The sequence below is a fragment of the Podarcis raffonei genome, chromosome 16, assembly GCF_027172205.1.
Source record: "Podarcis raffonei isolate rPodRaf1 chromosome 16, rPodRaf1.pri, whole genome shotgun sequence".
Lineage (NCBI taxonomy): Eukaryota > Metazoa > Chordata > Lepidosauria > Squamata > Lacertidae > Podarcis > Podarcis raffonei.
Genome location: NC_070617.1, coordinates 17,578,718 through 17,597,558, shown reverse-complemented (window position 1 = coordinate 17,597,558; position 18,841 = coordinate 17,578,718). Strand labels below are relative to the sequence as shown.

Sequence of the window (18,841 nt, the reverse complement as noted above, 5' to 3'; positions counted from 1 at the left end):
TCCCTCTGTACAGGTCAGTCTGGAGTTATGAACTTATTTTGGAGCCGAGAAGTTCATGGTAAAGGAGAGGACTAACGGTTGGTAGACAGGATAAGAAGAAGAAGAAGAGTTTGGATTTGATATCCCACTTTATCACTACCCTAAGAAGTATCAAAGCTGCTAACATTCTCCTTTCCCTTCCTCCCCCACAATAAACACTCTGTGAGGTGAGTGGGGCTGAGAGACTTCAAAGAAGTGTGACTAGCCCAAGGTCACCCAGCAGCTGCATGTGGAGGAGCGGAGACACGAACCCGGTTCACCAGATTACGAGTCTACCGCTCTTAACCACTATACCACACTGGCTCTCATAGCTAAAGAGAACTTCCATATCCATATTCAGCAGCTGGGTGCCTCTGAAGAGTAGTTTCTGGGGGCCAGGGACAAGCAACAATGGGTGCTATTGCCTTTTAGGGAGTTTCCAGAGATAGCAAAAATGTTTGAAGCAAAATGCTGGACTCAGTGTGGTTTTGGTCTAATCCAGCAGCAGCTCAGCTCCTTTATGGCTTAACCGTGTCCCCCCCCCCCCAATATTGAGTGGTGTTGCGTTGATTTGTCCCTTTTTATGTTGAAGCTGGAAAGAGGGATTGCACGGGCCAGCCATGTGATAATGCGTCTTGAGCTGTTTCCTTGCTCTCTTTTTTTTCTACTTGCCTGGGGCTGGGCCATCACTTTGAAGACGTTTGAAGATGGCCCCTGCTTCCTTGGGAAATTGCTTGTCATAATTGCTTCCAGGTCCTCCTTTGCCCTGAGACTATAAAGCCCCACCCCCTCTTTTCCCCCTTAACCTTCTCTCTATCCTACTCTACATTTTCCTGGGCTAATGCAGGGTGAGAAAACCATCTCTGGCAAGCAGTCAGTAACCTCCTTGCCAGCTGGCAGTTCCCCCTTCCATGGGGAGTGGAGGGGCAGGAATGCAGGAGGAAAGGTTGCAGCATTTGGGACTTCTTAGTTTGGAGAAAAGGCGAGTTTATAAAATGATGCATAGCACGGAGAAAGCAAATAGAACTTGTTGGAATGGAATTCAGGGCAGATAAACGAAAGAAAGCACTCTTCACTCAGCGGCATAGTTAACTGTGGAACTCACTCCCACAGGAGGCAGAGATAGGGCCTCTTGTATTTCATCAGAGAGGGCATTCTGCAACATCACCACTGCCACTATCGTTGTATAGTGGTACCTCGGGTTACATGCGCTTCAGGTTACATACGCTTCAGGTTACAGACTCCGCTAACCCAGAAATAGTGCTTCAGGTTAAGAACTTTGCTTCAGCATGAGAACAGAAATCGTGCTCCCGTGGCGCGGCAGCAGCAGGAGGCCCCATTAGCTAAAGTGGTGCTTTAGGTTAAGAACAGTTTCAGGTTAAGAAGGGACCTCCGGAACGAATTAAGTACTTAACCCGAGGTACCACTGTATTTGTATGGCGCCTTTCTCCATAGTTGAAACCATGTTCAAGGCGGCTTGCAACATGAGATGTACATAATTACAAACATTTCAAAAATGGTAATAAACGATAAATAAAACGCATTAAAAAGTACACTACCAAACTGAACAATTTTCACATCAATCATAAGACGATCTAAAGATACAAGAATTAATATCAGTAACAGCAGCACCCCCCCCAAAGAAAATCCCACTAAACATTACCTCAGCCCAAGACTGGTGCCAGCAGTGGAAAAGCCTTCCTCTGCGTTACCATCATGGCCAAATTGTCTTGGTTCCACTTGCTGATTTGAATGCCTTTACCTGGGCAGTAGAAGCAAAGATGAAAGATTATTTTATTTTATTTTCATGTTATTAGTATTATTAATTTAGTTTGCCAGAATGTATGTTGGAACAGGTGCCTGTTCTCTGTTCTGCAAAAACTTCGAAGTTCCATGCATAGACAGGCGCTTGGCTGCTCTCAGCTTGTTGCTATGGCACCTGATTTCCCCCTAATATGCTTTAGTAAAATGTGCCCTGATTAAACTCCCCTTCCTCCCCGCAATAAGGGATAAGTAAATGATTAGTGATCACCTTCTTCCATTTGAAAAGAATGGGATGCAAAGATCAGGGGACTTGCTGGTCTGTGTCTTGAGATTGCACAGGTAAACCCTGCTAGCAGTTTGAGAAACCTGGAGTCATTTCTGAACAGAGAAGAAGAAGAACCTGAGAGTTATTAGGAAACCCCCTGCTCCCCTCATAGAGCTATACAGTGGTACCTCGGGTTAAGAGGTCCATTCTTAGTGGAGTCTGTAACCTGAGATACCACTGTAAATTCCAGAGGGGATTAACAGCCATTCCCTCTTCCCAGGGAATCCTGGGAATTGTAGTTCTGTGAGGGGAATAGGGGGTCGCCTCATAACTCTCAGCGCCTCTCACAAATTGCCATGACTGTGGTATTAAACTGTTTTAAATGTGTAGTGAGGATGGGGCCTAAGTGCTTGAGAAGTGCTTGAGAAGGCTGTTACTGCAGCCTAGGTGGTGCACTTGTAGATCTAGAGCTCAGTCTGCCAGGTTTGCAGCAGGAAAGTTCCAGAGCATGATCACTGAGTTGATCCTGAGTTGAGGCATGCACAGAACCTTCTGCATGTACATTCCACATATGACCTGGACAGTCCAGAAGCATGTGCCGCCTGCTGATTGCAGGAGTTGATGTTGCATCTCTTTTTCATTGTGCCTGGATTTTTTGCAGAGTGAGACAGATAAAAGAAAGTGATAGTATTTTTACAAAGTGAGGAAGTTCTTGTGAGAAAGATGAGCGGGGGGGGGACACATGCTGGGGAAAGAAGAGGGCAACACACACTGCAGAAAAAATTCAGTGTGCAAATTATCTCTTCCCCCCCCACACACATGGGCATTTAGAATTTAAATCTCAAAGAAGGCAAGGCAACTAATCTTCCCATCCAGTTCACACCAGAAAAAATCCTGCAATTAATTTGTATCCCCTCCCACATCAAACCAGTTGTGCTTTGATTCATTTACCCCCAATAAATTTCCCAACTCCAAAACCTCTGAAGCCTGCATCAATTGCCTTTTGACCACCTTCCCATTCATTAATCTCCCCTAAATCATGTCTAGATGAAGTCATCTGAAATTAATGCAGTCTCGCAAATTAATACTCCACCCCCTAAACCCAGATCAACCTCCCAATTCAGTTGTCTTCTCCCACCTCAATGCATTACCTACCTGGAAACACTTGGGGAAAATATTGGGGGGGGGCAGTCTTCCTGGACCTACCCCTAGCAATTGTGTTTAGGGCAGAGCAGAATGAGCAGTGGCAGGAACAAAAGGGTTTCTCCCCCCCCCCAGCTGCCCATTTTCCTCCCTCTTGCCCCCCCCTTTAAAGAGACATATTAAGGATTGCACTTCTCCCCTTCCTGCTCACCCCAACCTGCATAGTGTAGAATTTGGCAGGGGCTGTGAAGCCACAGCTGGCACCTGATATTCTCCAGGGAATGATTCAATCTGGGTCAGGAATATAACATATATACGTGTGTGCGTCCTCTCTCTCTCTTTCCCCTCCCTAAAATTCCTCAGGGGACCTGATGGAATTTGTCCTATCATTTGAGCTTCCTGCAGGTAGAACTCACCTGCTGGTGTTGAGTGAGGGGACTCTGGCTGTTTTTCCCAGGTGGAAGGGCCTGGCCAGCAGTCCTTTGGAACTGGCTAAAGCTTGCCCCTTGTTTCTTTTGAGCGTCCCTGTTTCTTAAGCAGAAAGGGAAACGGGATCAGCTGGGCAAGGGCTGGTCACAAAGGATCTGGACAGGGCAGTGGAAACATGTCGATGTTCCCCTTGGGACATGTCTGGATTGTGCTCCTGGCTCAAGGTCTGGATGATGACAGGAATGGAGCTGGTGAAGGAATTTTCTCTCCTCCCTCCCTCCTCCCCACTCGCAGTTCAGATTTCCCGGGTTGGATTCACATGGTTCCTCATGGTTAATGCTGCAATTAAAAAAGAAAATCACACACACACAGCAAGCACTTCTGCTCCCACCCTTTTGCTTTTGCAAAAGTATATTCCAAAAGAGGGTGGGTTTTTTTTTTTACACACACACACACACACACACACGGCTTCATTTAATTCTCACTCGCTCCCCCCCCGCCACCCCCCCATTACTGCAGAAAGCAAACTCTTCTCCCCCTCTTCAATTTGAGGCAATTTATTGGGAGTCGGGTATGAATTACAAGGCACAGTGCTAACGAGCACCTGCTTGTATGTAATTGACTTGACTGCTAATTGCTGGGATAATCATACTTTGTGCATAATGGTTTTCACAGAGAAGGTTTGTGGTGCCATGCACCAGGCGGTAGCTTGCTTGGCTCAGGCGCGGGTTGCAGCGGGGGGGGGGGCGGCACAGACCTGGCTAGTTCTTCCATTTTCGAAGCCTGCAAAAAAAACACACACACACCCATCTCAACCATTTCACCAGTCTTGGCAAATGTGTTGCCTGCTAGATGTTTTGCACTGCAACTCCTCTCCCTCCCTACCCCAAAACTGAGTGATTCGGCAAACTCCAGATTCTTCCAGGTTCGACCCATAACATCCCAGGTAGCACCATTTGGGGTTCAGCTCTTGATCCATGAGAGCTTCTGCCCCCTGGTTCATCAGATTAGCACAAGAATCCAGGAGGAGCTTTAGAGGTGGATCAGGCCAAAGTGGGCCCCATCTAATCCAGCATCCTGTTCTCACAGTGGCAAACCAGGTGTCTCTTCTGGGAAGCTCACAAGTAGGATACAAATGCAACAGCCCCTCTCCCCACTTGTACTTCTCAACAACTGGGCATTCAGAGGCAGGCGAAGGCTGAGACTGGAGGAAGTACACAGCCATGATGAGTAATAAGCTTTGATAGCCTCCTCCTCCTTGAATTTGTCTAATCTCCTTTCAAAGCCGTCCATGCTACCTCCTGTGAAAGTGAGTTCCATAGTATTACTTACACGCTGTATGAAGACTGCTTTTGTCTTGAATTTTCCAACATTCAACTTCATTGGACATCTGTGAATTCTAATGTTATAAGAGAGGGGGGGAAAACTTTTCTCTATCCACTTTCTCCACTAAATGTATACAGTGGTACCTTGGGTTACAGATGCTTCAGGTTACAGACTCCACTAACCCAGAAACAGTACCTTGAGTTAAGAACTTTGCTTCAGGATGAGAACAGAAATCGCTCGGTGGTGGCAGTGGGAGGCCCCATTAGCTAAAGTGGTACTTCAGGTTAAGAACAGTTTCAGGTTAAGAACGGACCTCCAGAACGAATTAAGTTCTTAACCCGAGGTACCACTGTAAACTTACAGTCTGAAGTCCCTGCCTGCTTTCTTGCTTGAATTTATATCCAACAACAGCAACATTTGTACTCCACCCATCTGACTGGGTTGCCCCAGCCACTCTGGATGGCTTTCAACTAACTATAAAAACACAACCAACCATTAAAAGCTTCCTTCTACAGGGCTCATCTTCAGATGTCTTCTAAAAGTCATATAAACATCTCCTTGACATCTGAGGGGAGGGCGTACCATAAGGTGGGTGCCACTGCCGAGAAGGCCCTTTCATCCAAGGAGTTCCAAGGTGGTATACATGGTATTCCCCTCCCCATTTAATCCCCACAACAACCCTGCGAGGTAGGTTAGGCTGAGAGCGAGTGATTGAGTGAGCTTTACGGCTGAGTGGGCATTTAAGCCCTTGTCTTTCAGGTCCTAGTCTAACACCCTTAACCTGCGCCACACTGGCTGCCCCAGTGGCCTCTTTTTGGTCTCTTTCCCAACCCAAAATCAAAGTAGCAAGTTCCTGTCCTTCAAGAATCTGAGCCTGAAAGACAGGGTTGCAGTTTTGCGCTTGACTGCTTGCTCCTGTTCCTTCAAAGAATGAGTTGAGGTGCTGAAGACTCACTGATCTGTTCATGACAGAGCAATATGGTCATTGCTAACATTCGTTGCTAACACACATAGCTGTGTGCTTTAAAATTTTGCAGAGGGATGCTACATTCTGTGCGATGTATTTATTAATCACATGCCAGTGATCTCAAGGTGGCATACCAGGTTCTACCCTCCACCACCTTAATCCTCATGACAACCCTTTGAGGTAGGTTAGGCAGTGACTGGCATAAAGACACCCAGTGATCTTCATTATTTACTTATTGCCCGCCCTTCACCCTAAGGTCATGGCTGAACATGGGTCTCCACAGTCCTAGTCGACAGCATTCTGTCCACTATGCCACATCTACACTGCAGTAAATTTTGAGGTTCCTGTATTCTGAGGATTCCCTGATTCTTGCATTAATTTGGTGGTCTTGTTGGGTCTAATGGGCAAAATAGTTTATGAAGGGCAATGAGAAGGATTTATGCACCTTACACAGTTTTCTGCTTGCATTGTTCAGTTACTTGGTGGTCATATCTTCTGCCTCATTGAAAGTCTTAGAGTGTAATGAAGTGGCTCTTAGCTTGTGATTTGAAGGAGTCCCCATCCCTTCGAAAAACCTGGTGCTGCCAAATCTCTGTGTTATTACTGTTATTTATTGCATTTATAACCTACCTGTTCCACGAAGGAGTCCCAAGATGGCATGTGTGGTTGTCCCCTTCCTCATTTAATCCCCTCAACAACCCCTTGAGGAAGGTTAGGCTGAAAGGCAATGACTGGCCCATGGTGAGTGTCATGGCCGAGTGGGGATTTGAACCTTGGTCTCTCCCAGGTCCTAATCTGATGCTCTAACCGCTACACCAAAACTTGAAACCACAGATAGGAAATCCAGATCTCAGAGTCAAATCCTCTGCCTGCCCAGTCATCTGTAAATTTGGCTTTCTCATTGTTCTTCCTTCTTTCCAGGTTGTTTTAGGGCAGCTGAAAGGCACCAGTCCCAATACTGATATTTGGGGGACTCTACCGTTTATATACCCACAGTGTGAGAATTGTCCATATTTCACTGGGTGGCCCAGGATCTAGTGTCCAGCAACTAGGAGGGCATGCATTAATGATGCTCCTGAGCCGTTTGGGCTTCCAAAGGCCGCAGTGTTTCTGAGGACATCTTCGTCCGGCCTTCTTCGAATTGCTGTGCTTGGCATCATCAATGCCACAAAGGTGTTCATGTAGTTAAAAAAGCAAACAAACAATTAAAAGCTTCTAGTCCTCAAGATAGCAAAGGCAGGCACCAAGGTGTGGGCAGCAACACCGTGTTGGTGAAATTTCAGAAGACAGCTGGGCCAGGGAAGGAAGCGGGGTCAGGAAGTGGAAAATCAGCATAGGATTGTGGGGGGAGAAGCAAAAAACCATGTTTTCTGTTTTCTGACTTTGCTTTAAAATGTATGTAGACTTGCAGTAGTCTAGTTGTTGCTGTTGTTATTAACAACAGTAAATAAATAAATGATTTCTTGCCATCAAAAATTAATTATTGCTAGTAGGGGTGTGTTGGACCCTTTTAGAGGGTACCATTTTCCTGCTCCAGCTTCCAAACTTCCACATGTTCCTTCCCACCTTCCAAAAAGCTGCCAGTTTGTGTTGTGTTGAGCCATCAATCCTGGGAAGTTGCAGAATTGTTTCATTGCAGTGCAAAGGTCCCAGTGAGCCAGTGGTTTCTCGCCAGCAAATACAAGGAAGGCTCACAGCTGTAGAAATTATAGGCTTTGAACTCCCTGGTCAACTTCTCTTCCCTACCCCACCCCCAACACATTGATTGAGTTGTTACGGGGTGTGATCAGAGAGAAATGAAAGGCAGAGAAGTTTGCAGAGATAATTACGTACTTCTTCGCAGTAGTAAATCACCCAGTAGTTTTTGATGACACACACTGTCCTGGCATCAGTAAGCCAGTTAACACATACAGTATGCTAAAAATCCTTTGTCCCAGTTTTATCCACAAGTGATAGCATCGGAACTCTTTGGCATGCTTTACATAAAAGAAAGCACTTCTTCACAAAGCACAGAGTTAAACTATAGAACTCAATCCCACAAGAGGCAGTGATGGCCACCAACTTGTACGGCTTTAAAAGAGGATTGGACAGATTCATGGGGGGCAAGGCTATCAAAGGCTATTAACCATGATGGCTATGCTCTGCCTCCATGGTCAGAGGCAGCAGTGCTTCTGAATATCAGTTGCTGGAAGCCACAGGAGAGGAAAGAACTCTTGACTTGGGTCCTGTGTGCGGGTTCTCCGCATGCATCTGAGTGGCCACTGTGAGAACAGCATGCTGGAGCAGATGGGCCCTTGGCCGATCCAACACGTTCTTAAGTTCTTACATTTTAAAAACTTGTTTCCCTCTGGTTTACAACCCTGTCCCCCAACCACATAGACGTGTACCTGTATCCAGGATAATACCTCCTACACCTGATGAAGTGAACTGTAGTCTTTAAAGTGCCACAAGAGTCTTTGCTAGTTTTCATGCAGTGACATGTAAACACTAGATGCCCCTCCGGAAATCCTTTGAAGTAGTTTAGGCTTAGGGGCTCCATGCTTAACCGGTGGATTTTAGGGCCAAGTAGGATTTGAACTCTGATCTCCATTGTAATAACCACCATACCACATTGAGCCCACATTCACAGCATACATTTAAAGCAGCGTCCTACCACTTTAAACAGTCATGGCTTCCCCCCAAGGAATTATGGGAGCCATAATTAAGGGGGCTGAGTCAGGAGACACTCTCCTCTCTCTTAGAGCTACAATTCCCAGATTTCCTTGGGAAGAGGGATAGATTGTTAACCACTCTGTGAGGGGTCTCCTAACAACTCTCAGCGCCTTTAGCAAACGACAGCTCCCAGAATTCTTTGTGGGAAGCCATGGCTGTTTAAAGTAGTACCATAATGCTTTAAATGTATGCTGTGAATGTGGAGTCAAGCAACTGATGCTTTTCCCCTTCTTTATTTTTCTTTAAAAGAGCTGCTTTTCTCGAAGTTGCAAAAGGGGAAAATGATTCAGTTGTTTGTTATGTCTCTTTTGTCCCTGGGTCTTCCAGGTGTACAATGAGTGCTTCCTGTTTATGGCCTTGACACTTTCAGGACTTGTTCTAAGACAAAGAGTTGTGTGGAAACTTTTCCGTAAGGTGTTCCCTGGGGGTGGGGAAGGGGGAGGGCTCCAGAAAAATGTGTTCCAGAACTGAGCTGTTGGGTTCTTCTGAGTTCAGTTGCTTTTAGGGCAGAACAGATTGGTGCCATTTTGCTGCCTTAAATGGTGCTGTTTTCCATTTTTATATACATTTTAATACTTATTCATGTTGTCCATTTTCACCCATTGTTGTACATTTTTATGAATGTGAAATACAATTTTTGAACTACTACTGTCATGGTCAAATGGGGGTTGAAGTGGCTTTCAAATTCTACAGGTTCCTGAAGTGTTGCTGACCTTGTCTGTTGCAGCTAAATTATGCCATAAAATATTTGTTATTCTTTAAAATACTACCGGTAATGTAATGGGAACACAAGGTATATGGGGCTTTATGGAGGGAATAATACCATTTCTAGGGAAGACCTGACTTCCAAGCAGCTGTTCCAACATTACATTCCTCATAAAGCATATCCAGATGTTTAACACTTATCCCTGTAGGTAGAAAGGCAGCATCTCAGGTTGCAGGGTTCTGATACACTCTTCTGTCTGTCACATGCAGACCTTTGAACCCCCACCTTTCATTTAAATCATGCTCCACTGAACCCTGAAGTGTGTCTATGATGTATGCAGATTAATCACCCCACCCCATTTTCTCATTGTAAATCTGTCCTGCAAGCTACTTCTGAATGTACCACATAACAAGAGAAAAAAGCAATAGTGTTAATTCTTTCCCCCCCCCTCTTTTTTTTGTAGGCTTCTTTTATTAAACCTCATCACAAATTCCCAACGCATCTGGATTTGCACAGACAAGGGGAATACCATGAACTGAAAAAGCGGCAACAAACCTTTTTTTGTGCTTAGTTTTTTATTTTGTGATTCTCTACTTTTTTTGTTTTTTCAAAACGATTTTTTGGATGACAGCACTTTGAAAAACAAGGTGTTTTCCTTTTTTTTTAATTTTTGGAAATTAAAAAATTAAGCCGCCCCATACCGTGAGGATCTCCGGAAAAGATGGGGAGAAAAAAGATCCAGATCCAGAGGATTACGGACGAGAGGAACCGGCAGGTCAGTTTGCATTAAATGGATAGAAATTGTACATCATCATTTTTCTCTCTTTATGGTGCTATGGGTGGTGGGGAGAATTTGCCATTTCTGCAGAGTCCCAAAGGGGACGTCACTTTTCCCTTGCTTTGTGCTTTGACTTTGCTGACTCTGAAGTTGAACCTGTGCTTTTCAGTAGCACAGACTCTTGTGAGTGGTGCATCAATTAAGTGGTTTGGAGCTGCTTGGGAGCCTAGCTGGGTTTCCAGGTCTCTTTCCTGAGACTGGGATGGAACAGAGGAAGGTGCCTTATGTTGAGTTGGACTGTTGGCCCATATAGCTCAGTATTGTCTACACTGATTGGGAGCAGCTCTTCAGGGTCTTCCAGGCTGGGGGCAGGGTCTTTCTCAAGCCTCCTTGAAGGCGCCATTGGGATTGAAGCTGGGGCCTCATGCCAAGCAGATGCTCTGGATCTGAGCAGCTGTGATGGTGGATGAAGCATAGGAACTACAGAGTGTGGTCTTATAGGCCAGGGAGCAAAGGCTGGAGGTTATGTGCCCATCTGGGGAGCAGTTCACACCACAGTTTGTTGTCACTCCTGCACAGCAAAGCAAGTTGATGCTTTCCATAGATTTCAATGTTCAAAATTGTCGTTGGAAAGATGTGGGGTGGCCTCAAATCAGGGGTCTTGTGTGTTCTGGGATGGAACTTCCTGCCAGAAACCACTGAGGTCGCATTCACACTACACATTTTCAGCACCCTGATTCCACTTTAAACCATCATTTCTTCCCCGAAAGAATACTGGGAGCTGTAGTTTGCTAAGGGCACTGGGAGTTGTTAGAAGATCGCCCTGTTCCCCTCCCAGAGCTTCAATTCCCAGAGTGGTTTAACAATCAATCCCTCTTCACAGAGAATTCTGGGAATTGTGGCTCCCTGAGAGAGAAAGGTGTCTCCTAACAACTCTCAGCACCCTTAAAAAACTATAGCTCCCAGGTTTCTTGGGGGGAAGCCATGACGGTTTAAAGTGGTATCATAGTGCTTAACGTGTGTATTGCCAATGTGGCCACTATCTCCCCCAAAAAACACTCATCAGTACGTTGCTAGGTCTAGCTTGAAGCCTCAAAGCTTTATTTTTTCCTTGTCAAGGTCACTGGGGAAGGACAGACATCTCAGAGTCATGGCCCAGAATCAAAGGTCTGTGGTGGAAGGCATGCTTGGCTTGAGGGTTTTTGCTGTCTACGCTATCTCTGTCAAGTGCTGAAATAAACCATCCAGGCTCTTTCAGCCGCTTCTTCATAACCTGCACTTCTAAAATATTAGGAATGAATCCAGTGGCCAGGAATATGGCTACCACAAGATGCAGTGGCGGCAGACAACTAAGATAGCTTTAAAGGGGGTTGGACAGATTCATGGAGGATAAGGCCATCAGTGGCCACTAGCCTTGGTGGCTAGTGTTGTTTATCTATTTGTTTCATTTACAAATTACTTCCCTTAAAACATGTCATAGTGTTTTAGACCCCCTCCCCCATTCTTCTGATGGTAAATTGTTTTAACTGGTTTTAATATCCTGCTTGTGTGGTGCAGTGGTAAGAATGTCGGACTAAGACCTGGCAGGGACCAGGGTTCGAATCCCCACTTGTTGGCCATGCCACGCACTGGGGGTGACCTTGGGCCAGTCAATGCCTCTTAGCCTAACATTCCTCACAGGCTTGTTGTGGGGATTAAATAAGCGGGAGCTACTTTGTGCTCTTTAGAGAAAGGGGTATGATAAAAATGCAGTTAATAATAAGAAAAGTAGTAGTGGTGGTGGTGGTGGTTGTAGTAGTAGGCCTTCTGCTGAAGACTGGGTAAAATATCTAATGCATAAAAACATTGGTAACAGAAACCATTTCAAGTCCAATGCAGATACAGACTGGGATAAAAACAACCTTCATTTAAAAGGCTTGTTGGAAAAAAGTGGGGAAAGAAAGGTCTATAACAGGCACTGGAAAGACAATACAGGCTGCTCCTGTAATGACATGGTGTGCCTCTCAACCCCCGTTGCTAGGATACGTGAGTGGGGAGAGTAGCTGTTCATGGCCTGCTTTCTGGCTTCCCAGTGGAGCATCTGGTTGGCCCCAGTGAGAACAAGATGCTGGACTAGATGGGCCCCCATCTCCTCACAGAGCTAAAACCCCCAAAGTTCTTTAGGAAGAGGGATTGTTAAAAGACTCTAGGAATTGTAGCCCTTAACAAATTGCACTTCCCAGGATTCTTTGGGGGAAGCCATGACTATTTAAACTGGCACCATAGCGTTTTAAATATATGGTGTGAATGTGCACCCCCCCCTGCCTAGGATAGAATCCTTGCCTACTTAAACCCTACAATTTCCTTACCTTGGAGCTCCTCCTAAGCCCCACCTTCCAGAATCAGAGCTCAGTTGATTATATATTTATTCAAGGTGGTTTTAGAGTGGCAATACAATTGCCCTAATTGGGTTTTTGTGCTTCTTAGCTCACCCTCTGTCTTTGGGGTGCAACAGGCTATAAACCAGGAGGTACAATAACAAAAATTCTGTGTCTTTATGAACATGGACATTTAGGCAATTTCTAATCTGCTTCCCACTGGCCAGGGTGACTTGGCCTCCTTCAACTCCCATATTTGTTAACTGCACCATGAGGACTTGTAACTTGCGTACTTAAAGCAAGGATAAAAGCGACTGCCCCAAAGCAAGCAGATTTGGGGTTTTCAGGGGTGACCTGGAAATCCGGAAGGCTTTTTTAAAAACCCAATTTCTTCTTACCACCAAAATTCCGCACCCTGCCTTGACCGTGTCCTGCACCATGCTTGTTGAAGTGGGGTAGAGGACTGTTAACAACAACAACAACAACAACAACATGGAACGAGGTACCTGCTGTTCCATTGCTAGCAGAGGGATTGTTCTGGCAGGCAGCAAATTTGCTGCGGCAAATACTTTCCTACCCTTCAGGGAACCACCCTCAAGGTTGTGAGGTCTTAAAATTAACCCATCGTGACAGATGGCCTAGTTCGATTTCCAGCTCCCCAGCAGGTCTGTTCTCTTGGCAACGGCCCCTTGATGCAGACTGAGGTTGTTTCAATAAACACCTGAGAGCGAGCTGTGAATCCCATTTCAAGAAATTAAAACACCAGCCCTCCTTCCCCTCACTCCACTGTTGACAAAGCCCAAGGGCAGGAGTGAGTGGTTAGAGAGAAGGCTGCATTCACATGTACAAAGGCAAGCTCTAGTGTTAAGGACTTCTGTCAAGCTGCTTTGGGAGGGTGTTAATGAATTGTTTGTTGTTCTTTGTCTAGAGAGGCCTCTTCCTCACAGTTTCAACCACCACCCCACAAGGCACTTGTGCAAGGTTAGAAACCACTTAGGCCTCATTCATATGGAACATTTAAAGCTCTATGATTTCACTTCAAACACTCATGGGTTCCCTCAAACTATTCTGGGAGCTGTAGTTTCTTTGTGGTGATGAGAGCTGTTAGAAGGCCCCTGTTCCCCTCACAGAGCTACAATTCCCAGAGTGTTTTAGCAACTCTTCTCAGCTCTCTGGGAATTGTAGCTTTGTGTGACAGAGATGAAATACAATTAAAACACCGCTATGACAGCAACATTCTATATGAAAATGCAAAGGCAGTTAAAGGCTGACATTAAGTTACACGTGGCTAATCTAACAGCTTTGGAACACAGTTTCCAAGGGTTCTTCACCACACATCAGAAGCCTTTTAGTGTTGTAGACATTCACGCCTGTAAGGGGAGAAAATTCCACTCATGGGGCACTACCACAGAGAAGGCCCTGCTCCAGGTTCCCCATGATGGGCAGGATCAGTTACTTGGGCTGGAAGCAGCCCCCACCTCTTGATTTTAAGCCCCAACCTGGCTGATGTGGAAAGAGGTGCTCTGACAAATATCAAGGCCACAAGTTATTGAGGGCTTTATAATTAATGTTAGCACTTTGATGTGGGCCTGGTAACATATAGGCAGCAACAATAGAATCCACAGAATATGTGTCACATAATAAAATAAATTCTTGTGACTGCATTCTGCACTAACTGCAGAATGGAAGAAGAAACTGAGCTGAAGGAATTGGAAACTGCAGCAAACTTGGCACTCTTTCAATTCCAGATTTTTATTTCAGAAATTCTCCTAGTTTAACCAAAACTCAGAGCTGAGCAAGCCTACTGAAGAATCTAGGGAAGGAGCCTAAAAAATTTCCTGGGTGGAATCCTTGCCTCCTGTGCTGGTGTCTGTCTTTTTGCTGATTGTGTTCATCCCTCGTAATAATAATTAGGGGTGTTACTTGATAAATCAACGTAGCGTGATTTTTAAAATCTTAAAAAAGGTGCTCCCAAACTAATCAGATAGACATTTTCCAAATTAAATTGTTTATTACTTTTACATGGACAAATCCATGAAGGGTGCTATAATGGTTATGGGGTTGCTCGTGCGTAAGTTGCAGCCACTCCTGGCTAGGTGGCCTGGTTAAACCTTTCCTGACTGGACAGCCCCTCACTTCGTGGCTGTTCAGTCGCTGGCAGAATCCGACAGTGGGCGTTTCTTCAACCTTTTCCAACATAAAAGTTCTTTGACGCCCAGTCTCCTCCTAGTCTCCCTGCGCGGAAGCCTTCTGCGCAGGGTGGGCGTGGGTAGCGGAGGACCTGTGCTCTCCCCGCTGGTGTCCAGTGAAGAGTCTCTGAGCCTGCTCTCCGCTTCCCCCATTGGCCTCCCTCCATCCCTGGTGTCGCGCTGATTTTCTTCCCCAACAGGAGACCTGCCTCTCTCCCTACTTGGCCCCTCTCCAGCATCATCGTGGAGCCCCTCCTCCTCCTCTCGTTCCGATGGCAGTTCCCTGACAGGTGCCCATCTTGAATGAGGCATTGTCTTCCTGCCCTCCACTGCCCCCTTCTCTCTCATACAGGAGGGAAACTGTCTTGCCTGCTGCAGCAAGTGCATGTACCATCAAAGTAAAGCCTTTTTAAAATAAAAAATAGAGCTTTCTTCATTTGCATCATGGAAGCATTTCGTCATTTGCAAATTTATTATTGAATAAATTAATTAAAACGCACATGATTCTTCCATTAAGATTTCTTTCAGTTGAGTGGCAGCCCTAATAATGATCCCATGTGCCATTCATGCAGCACTTGAGAGAGTTCAAGGCATTTTGCATGATCTAGTTCTCAGTACAACTACCCTGTGCAGTAGGGCAATGGAGTTAGGGACAAATGTAAGGTTCTGCACTTAGGAAGAAACAGATACACAAATATAGGATGGGGGACACCTGGCTTACTAGCAGTACATGTGAAAAGGATCTAGGGGTCTTGGTGGACCGCAAGCTTAACATGAGTAAACGTGTGATGCAGCAGCAAAAAAGCTAATGTTATTCTAGGCTACATCAACAGAAGTATAGTGTCCAGATCAAGGGAACTAATAGTACCACTCTATTCTGCCTTAGTCAGACCACACTTGGAATACTGTGTCCAATTCTGGGCACCACAATTTAAGAAGGATGCCGACAGACTGGAACGTGTGCAGAGGAGGGCAACCAAGATGATCAGGGGTCTGGAAACTAAGCCTTATGAGGAGCGCTTGAAGGAGCCGGGTATGTTCAGCTTGGAAAAGAGGAGACTGAGAAGAGATATGATAGCCATCTTCAAATATCTTAAGGGCTGTCATCACATGGAAGAGGAAGCATGCTTGTTTTCTCCTGCTCTGGAGGGTAAAACTCGAACCAATGGCTTCAAGTTGCAAGAAAGGAGATTCTGACTAAACATTTGGGAAAACTTTCTGACAGTAAGAGCTGTTCAGCAGTGGAACAGACACCCCCGAGAGGTGGTGGACTATCCTTGAGGTTTTTAAACAAGAGGTTGGATAGCCATCTGCCATGGATGCTTTAGCTGAGATTCCTGCATTGCAGGGGGTTGGACTAGAAGACCCTTGGAGTCCCTTCCAACTCTAAGATTCTATGATTCCATTATTCCTGTCTGCAATATGAGTATGAGGCTAAGGGGAAGAGGGGGCTTCCCTAGTGAGTTCCTGGCAGGGGCAAGAATGGAACGGCAGGCTTCCAGATTCCCTGCCTTAGTCCTACATCCTATTCTAGCTGTCTTCTTGGTGGGGAGTTTTAATTTTTTTACATACCCCTTTCAGTCTACTTAATTCCAAACAGGACATTATGCTGCCCATAGCAAACAATGGCAGGCAAATTCGGTTGGAGTGGTTTTCCTGCTCCCTTTGGAACAACGGGTCTTTTGAGTTTTACTTCTTAAAAGTTTGGGGGAGCCATTTTGCCTGTAACAGTAACGTCTCACTCTGAATATGACTGACTTGTTTGAAGGATACTATGGCTTGAAAACAGAGACTCTGCATGTACTGTTGTTACCCAAGAAAATATTTTAATAAAAGCATATTTAAAAACAATACAAAAAATGGTGGGGGAAGGGGTGATTGAGGAGGAGAAGAAATTGTGCAAGCATCCCAGTTGTTCAAAGCATTTTGTTTGGTTTGGTTTTTGTAAGGCTAGCAGGAAACTTCCTATTAGCAATTATTATTAAGAAAGCTGCTGGAACTTTTTATTGGGGTGGTCATGCTTTGCAACAGAGGGAAGGCCAGCGCTAGGTGCCAAGGACAAGCTGGATGTATGTCTTTCCATGGTTATTTGAAGCAGTAAAAGTGAATGGAAAATACTTTCCAGTTCTTTGGGGGCTTTGATTGAGTCCAGGTTCCACAATCCCGTCAGGAAGGAGGGGAGGCATCCTGTGTCAGAGTGCAGGGCCAAATCGATTGCCTGTTTCTCATCTCTTTCCATTGAGCTGCTGTTTGTGCAGCTAAGCTTTGCGGGAGAGAGCCGTTGAAGGAAGATCTGTTAGAGAGGCTTCTTCAGGTTAGCAGGTTAAAGTACCTGGCTTATTATTTATTTTGTTACATTTTTCTGCAGCTCTTCTTCAGTCACAGAACCTAAAGTGGTGTGCATGTGGTCCCCAAGCAGTCCCCAAGCCAGAAATGTTCCCATGGGAGACATTGCATGTGGCTGGTTCTCAGTGAGTACTGAAAGCATTCTAAAGGTTTCTGGAAAACCTCATAAGGGTAAAGGGACCCCTGACTATTAGGTCCAGTTGTGGCCGACTCTGGGGTTGCGGCGCTCATCTCGCTTTATTAGCCAAGGGAGCCAGCGTACAGCTTCCGGGTCATGTGGCCAGCATAACTAAGCCGCTTCTGGCAAACCAGAGCAGTGCATGGAAACGCCGTTTACCTTCCCGCCGGAGCGGTACCTATTTATCTACTTGCACTTTGACGTGCTTTCGAACTGCTAGGCTGGCAGGAGCAGGGACCGAGCAACGGGAGCTCATCCTGTCGCGGGAATTCGAATCGCTGACCTTCTGATCGACAAGTCCTAGGCTCTGTGGTTTAACCCACAGCGCCACCCGCATCCCTGGAAAACCTCATTTCAGCCAGCTATTGCCACCTTGCAGTGTGTTTACACTCACACAAACCATCAGAATCTGAGGTTGGGCAGGTGTATTTCTGTGCCTTCAATGTATGTGCCTTCACTATACTCAGTTATTCCGCTGTAGCCCATTTTGCACAGATGTAGGACAGTGGTGCAAAACCAGCACAAACTCCACAAAGCGCCCTGAAAGCATGCAGATTTTTTTCCTAGTGTACTTTACCAGTGGCACAAAATGAACCATTCAGTGGGAAGGCTGTGTGTTGTATCAAGTGCTAGTCCTACTCAGAACAGGCCCATTGAAAATAATGGACAGGGCTAACTTAGGTCTACTCTGAGTTTAACTTTATTGGATCCAACCCTGTGCCTTAGATCTCCTATATGTGGGTTACCCTGGGCCTGGGGTCATGATGTATCTGCCACATCTGTCAAGAGATTTAACTTCCAGAGACCTGGGGATGGCAGGGGGGACAAGTTAAGGCAGAAGGACAGAGGCTCCTGGAGTCTGTGTTTTCTAAAAGCATCCACATCATCTCCACAAATCAAGATATAAGACAGTGGTGCTTATCTGCAAGAGATCCCAGAAACTCAGGGCTGTCCCTGGTCAAGAGGGGTCATTGAAGATGATGTCCTATTCCAGTGCTGGATTTGCCCCTCATGCAGGGGACATGAGCGGGTGGTTTTTCACTGGGCTGGGAGAGTTGGCAGAAGCCAAAGGCAAGGATGCCGAGCCTGTAATAGTTCCTAATGACATTACAGGGATTTGCAGAGGGGATTTGCCATTGCAGATCAGTCCACTGGTCCTCAGGGCCTGGCTGACCGGCTGGAGAAGCGGCTGGTACCTTGATGTGTTGGGAGGGAGACAGAAATCCTCCTTCAGTTATGCCAGCCTGGACGGTCCAGTAATTCCTTCCACAGTCCTTGGTGCACACGGCTTACACCCTGGAGAAGGAGATTTGATTACCCTCTTCGTCTTAAAAGGTTAATGCCTCCAGATGAGGGTGAGGAGGCCTGACTAAATCCTATCTTAGCCCCAAACTGAGTGAAAGCCTTTTATCATTGTTCTGCCTTGCCCTCCCCTTTTCCTTTCCCTCCCACCCCTTAAGAGTTGGCTGCGTTGCTGCAGATGTGAGGTTAGTGCAGCCTTGGCCAACCTGGTGGCTTCCAGATGTTTTGACTGGCTGTTTTGGACTCCAATCACCAGCTAGCACAGCACTTTTGAACCACAAATCCTGTCAGCCCTAGTCAAGACAGCCCCAGCCATTGCTTCTGCATATCTATCGGCCCCTAACTTCACCACTACTGAAAA

General features: G+C 45.9%; 1 protein-coding gene across 7 annotated transcripts in view; it reads left to right on the top strand.

The window, feature by feature from the left end:
* MEF2D (myocyte enhancer factor 2D) overlaps positions 1-18,841 on the top strand; it is a 141,651-nt gene that overhangs the window by 63,543 nt on the left and 59,267 nt on the right. For all 7 annotated transcript variants that reach the window (XM_053370095.1, XM_053370094.1, XM_053370096.1 and 4 more), the window contains one exon: positions 9,794-10,105. In XM_053370095.1, the coding sequence (XP_053226070.1) occupies positions 10,052-10,105 (54 nt within the window). In that variant the 5' untranslated portion in view covers positions 9,794-10,051. The remainder of the gene's footprint in view (positions 1-9,793; positions 10,106-18,841) is intronic.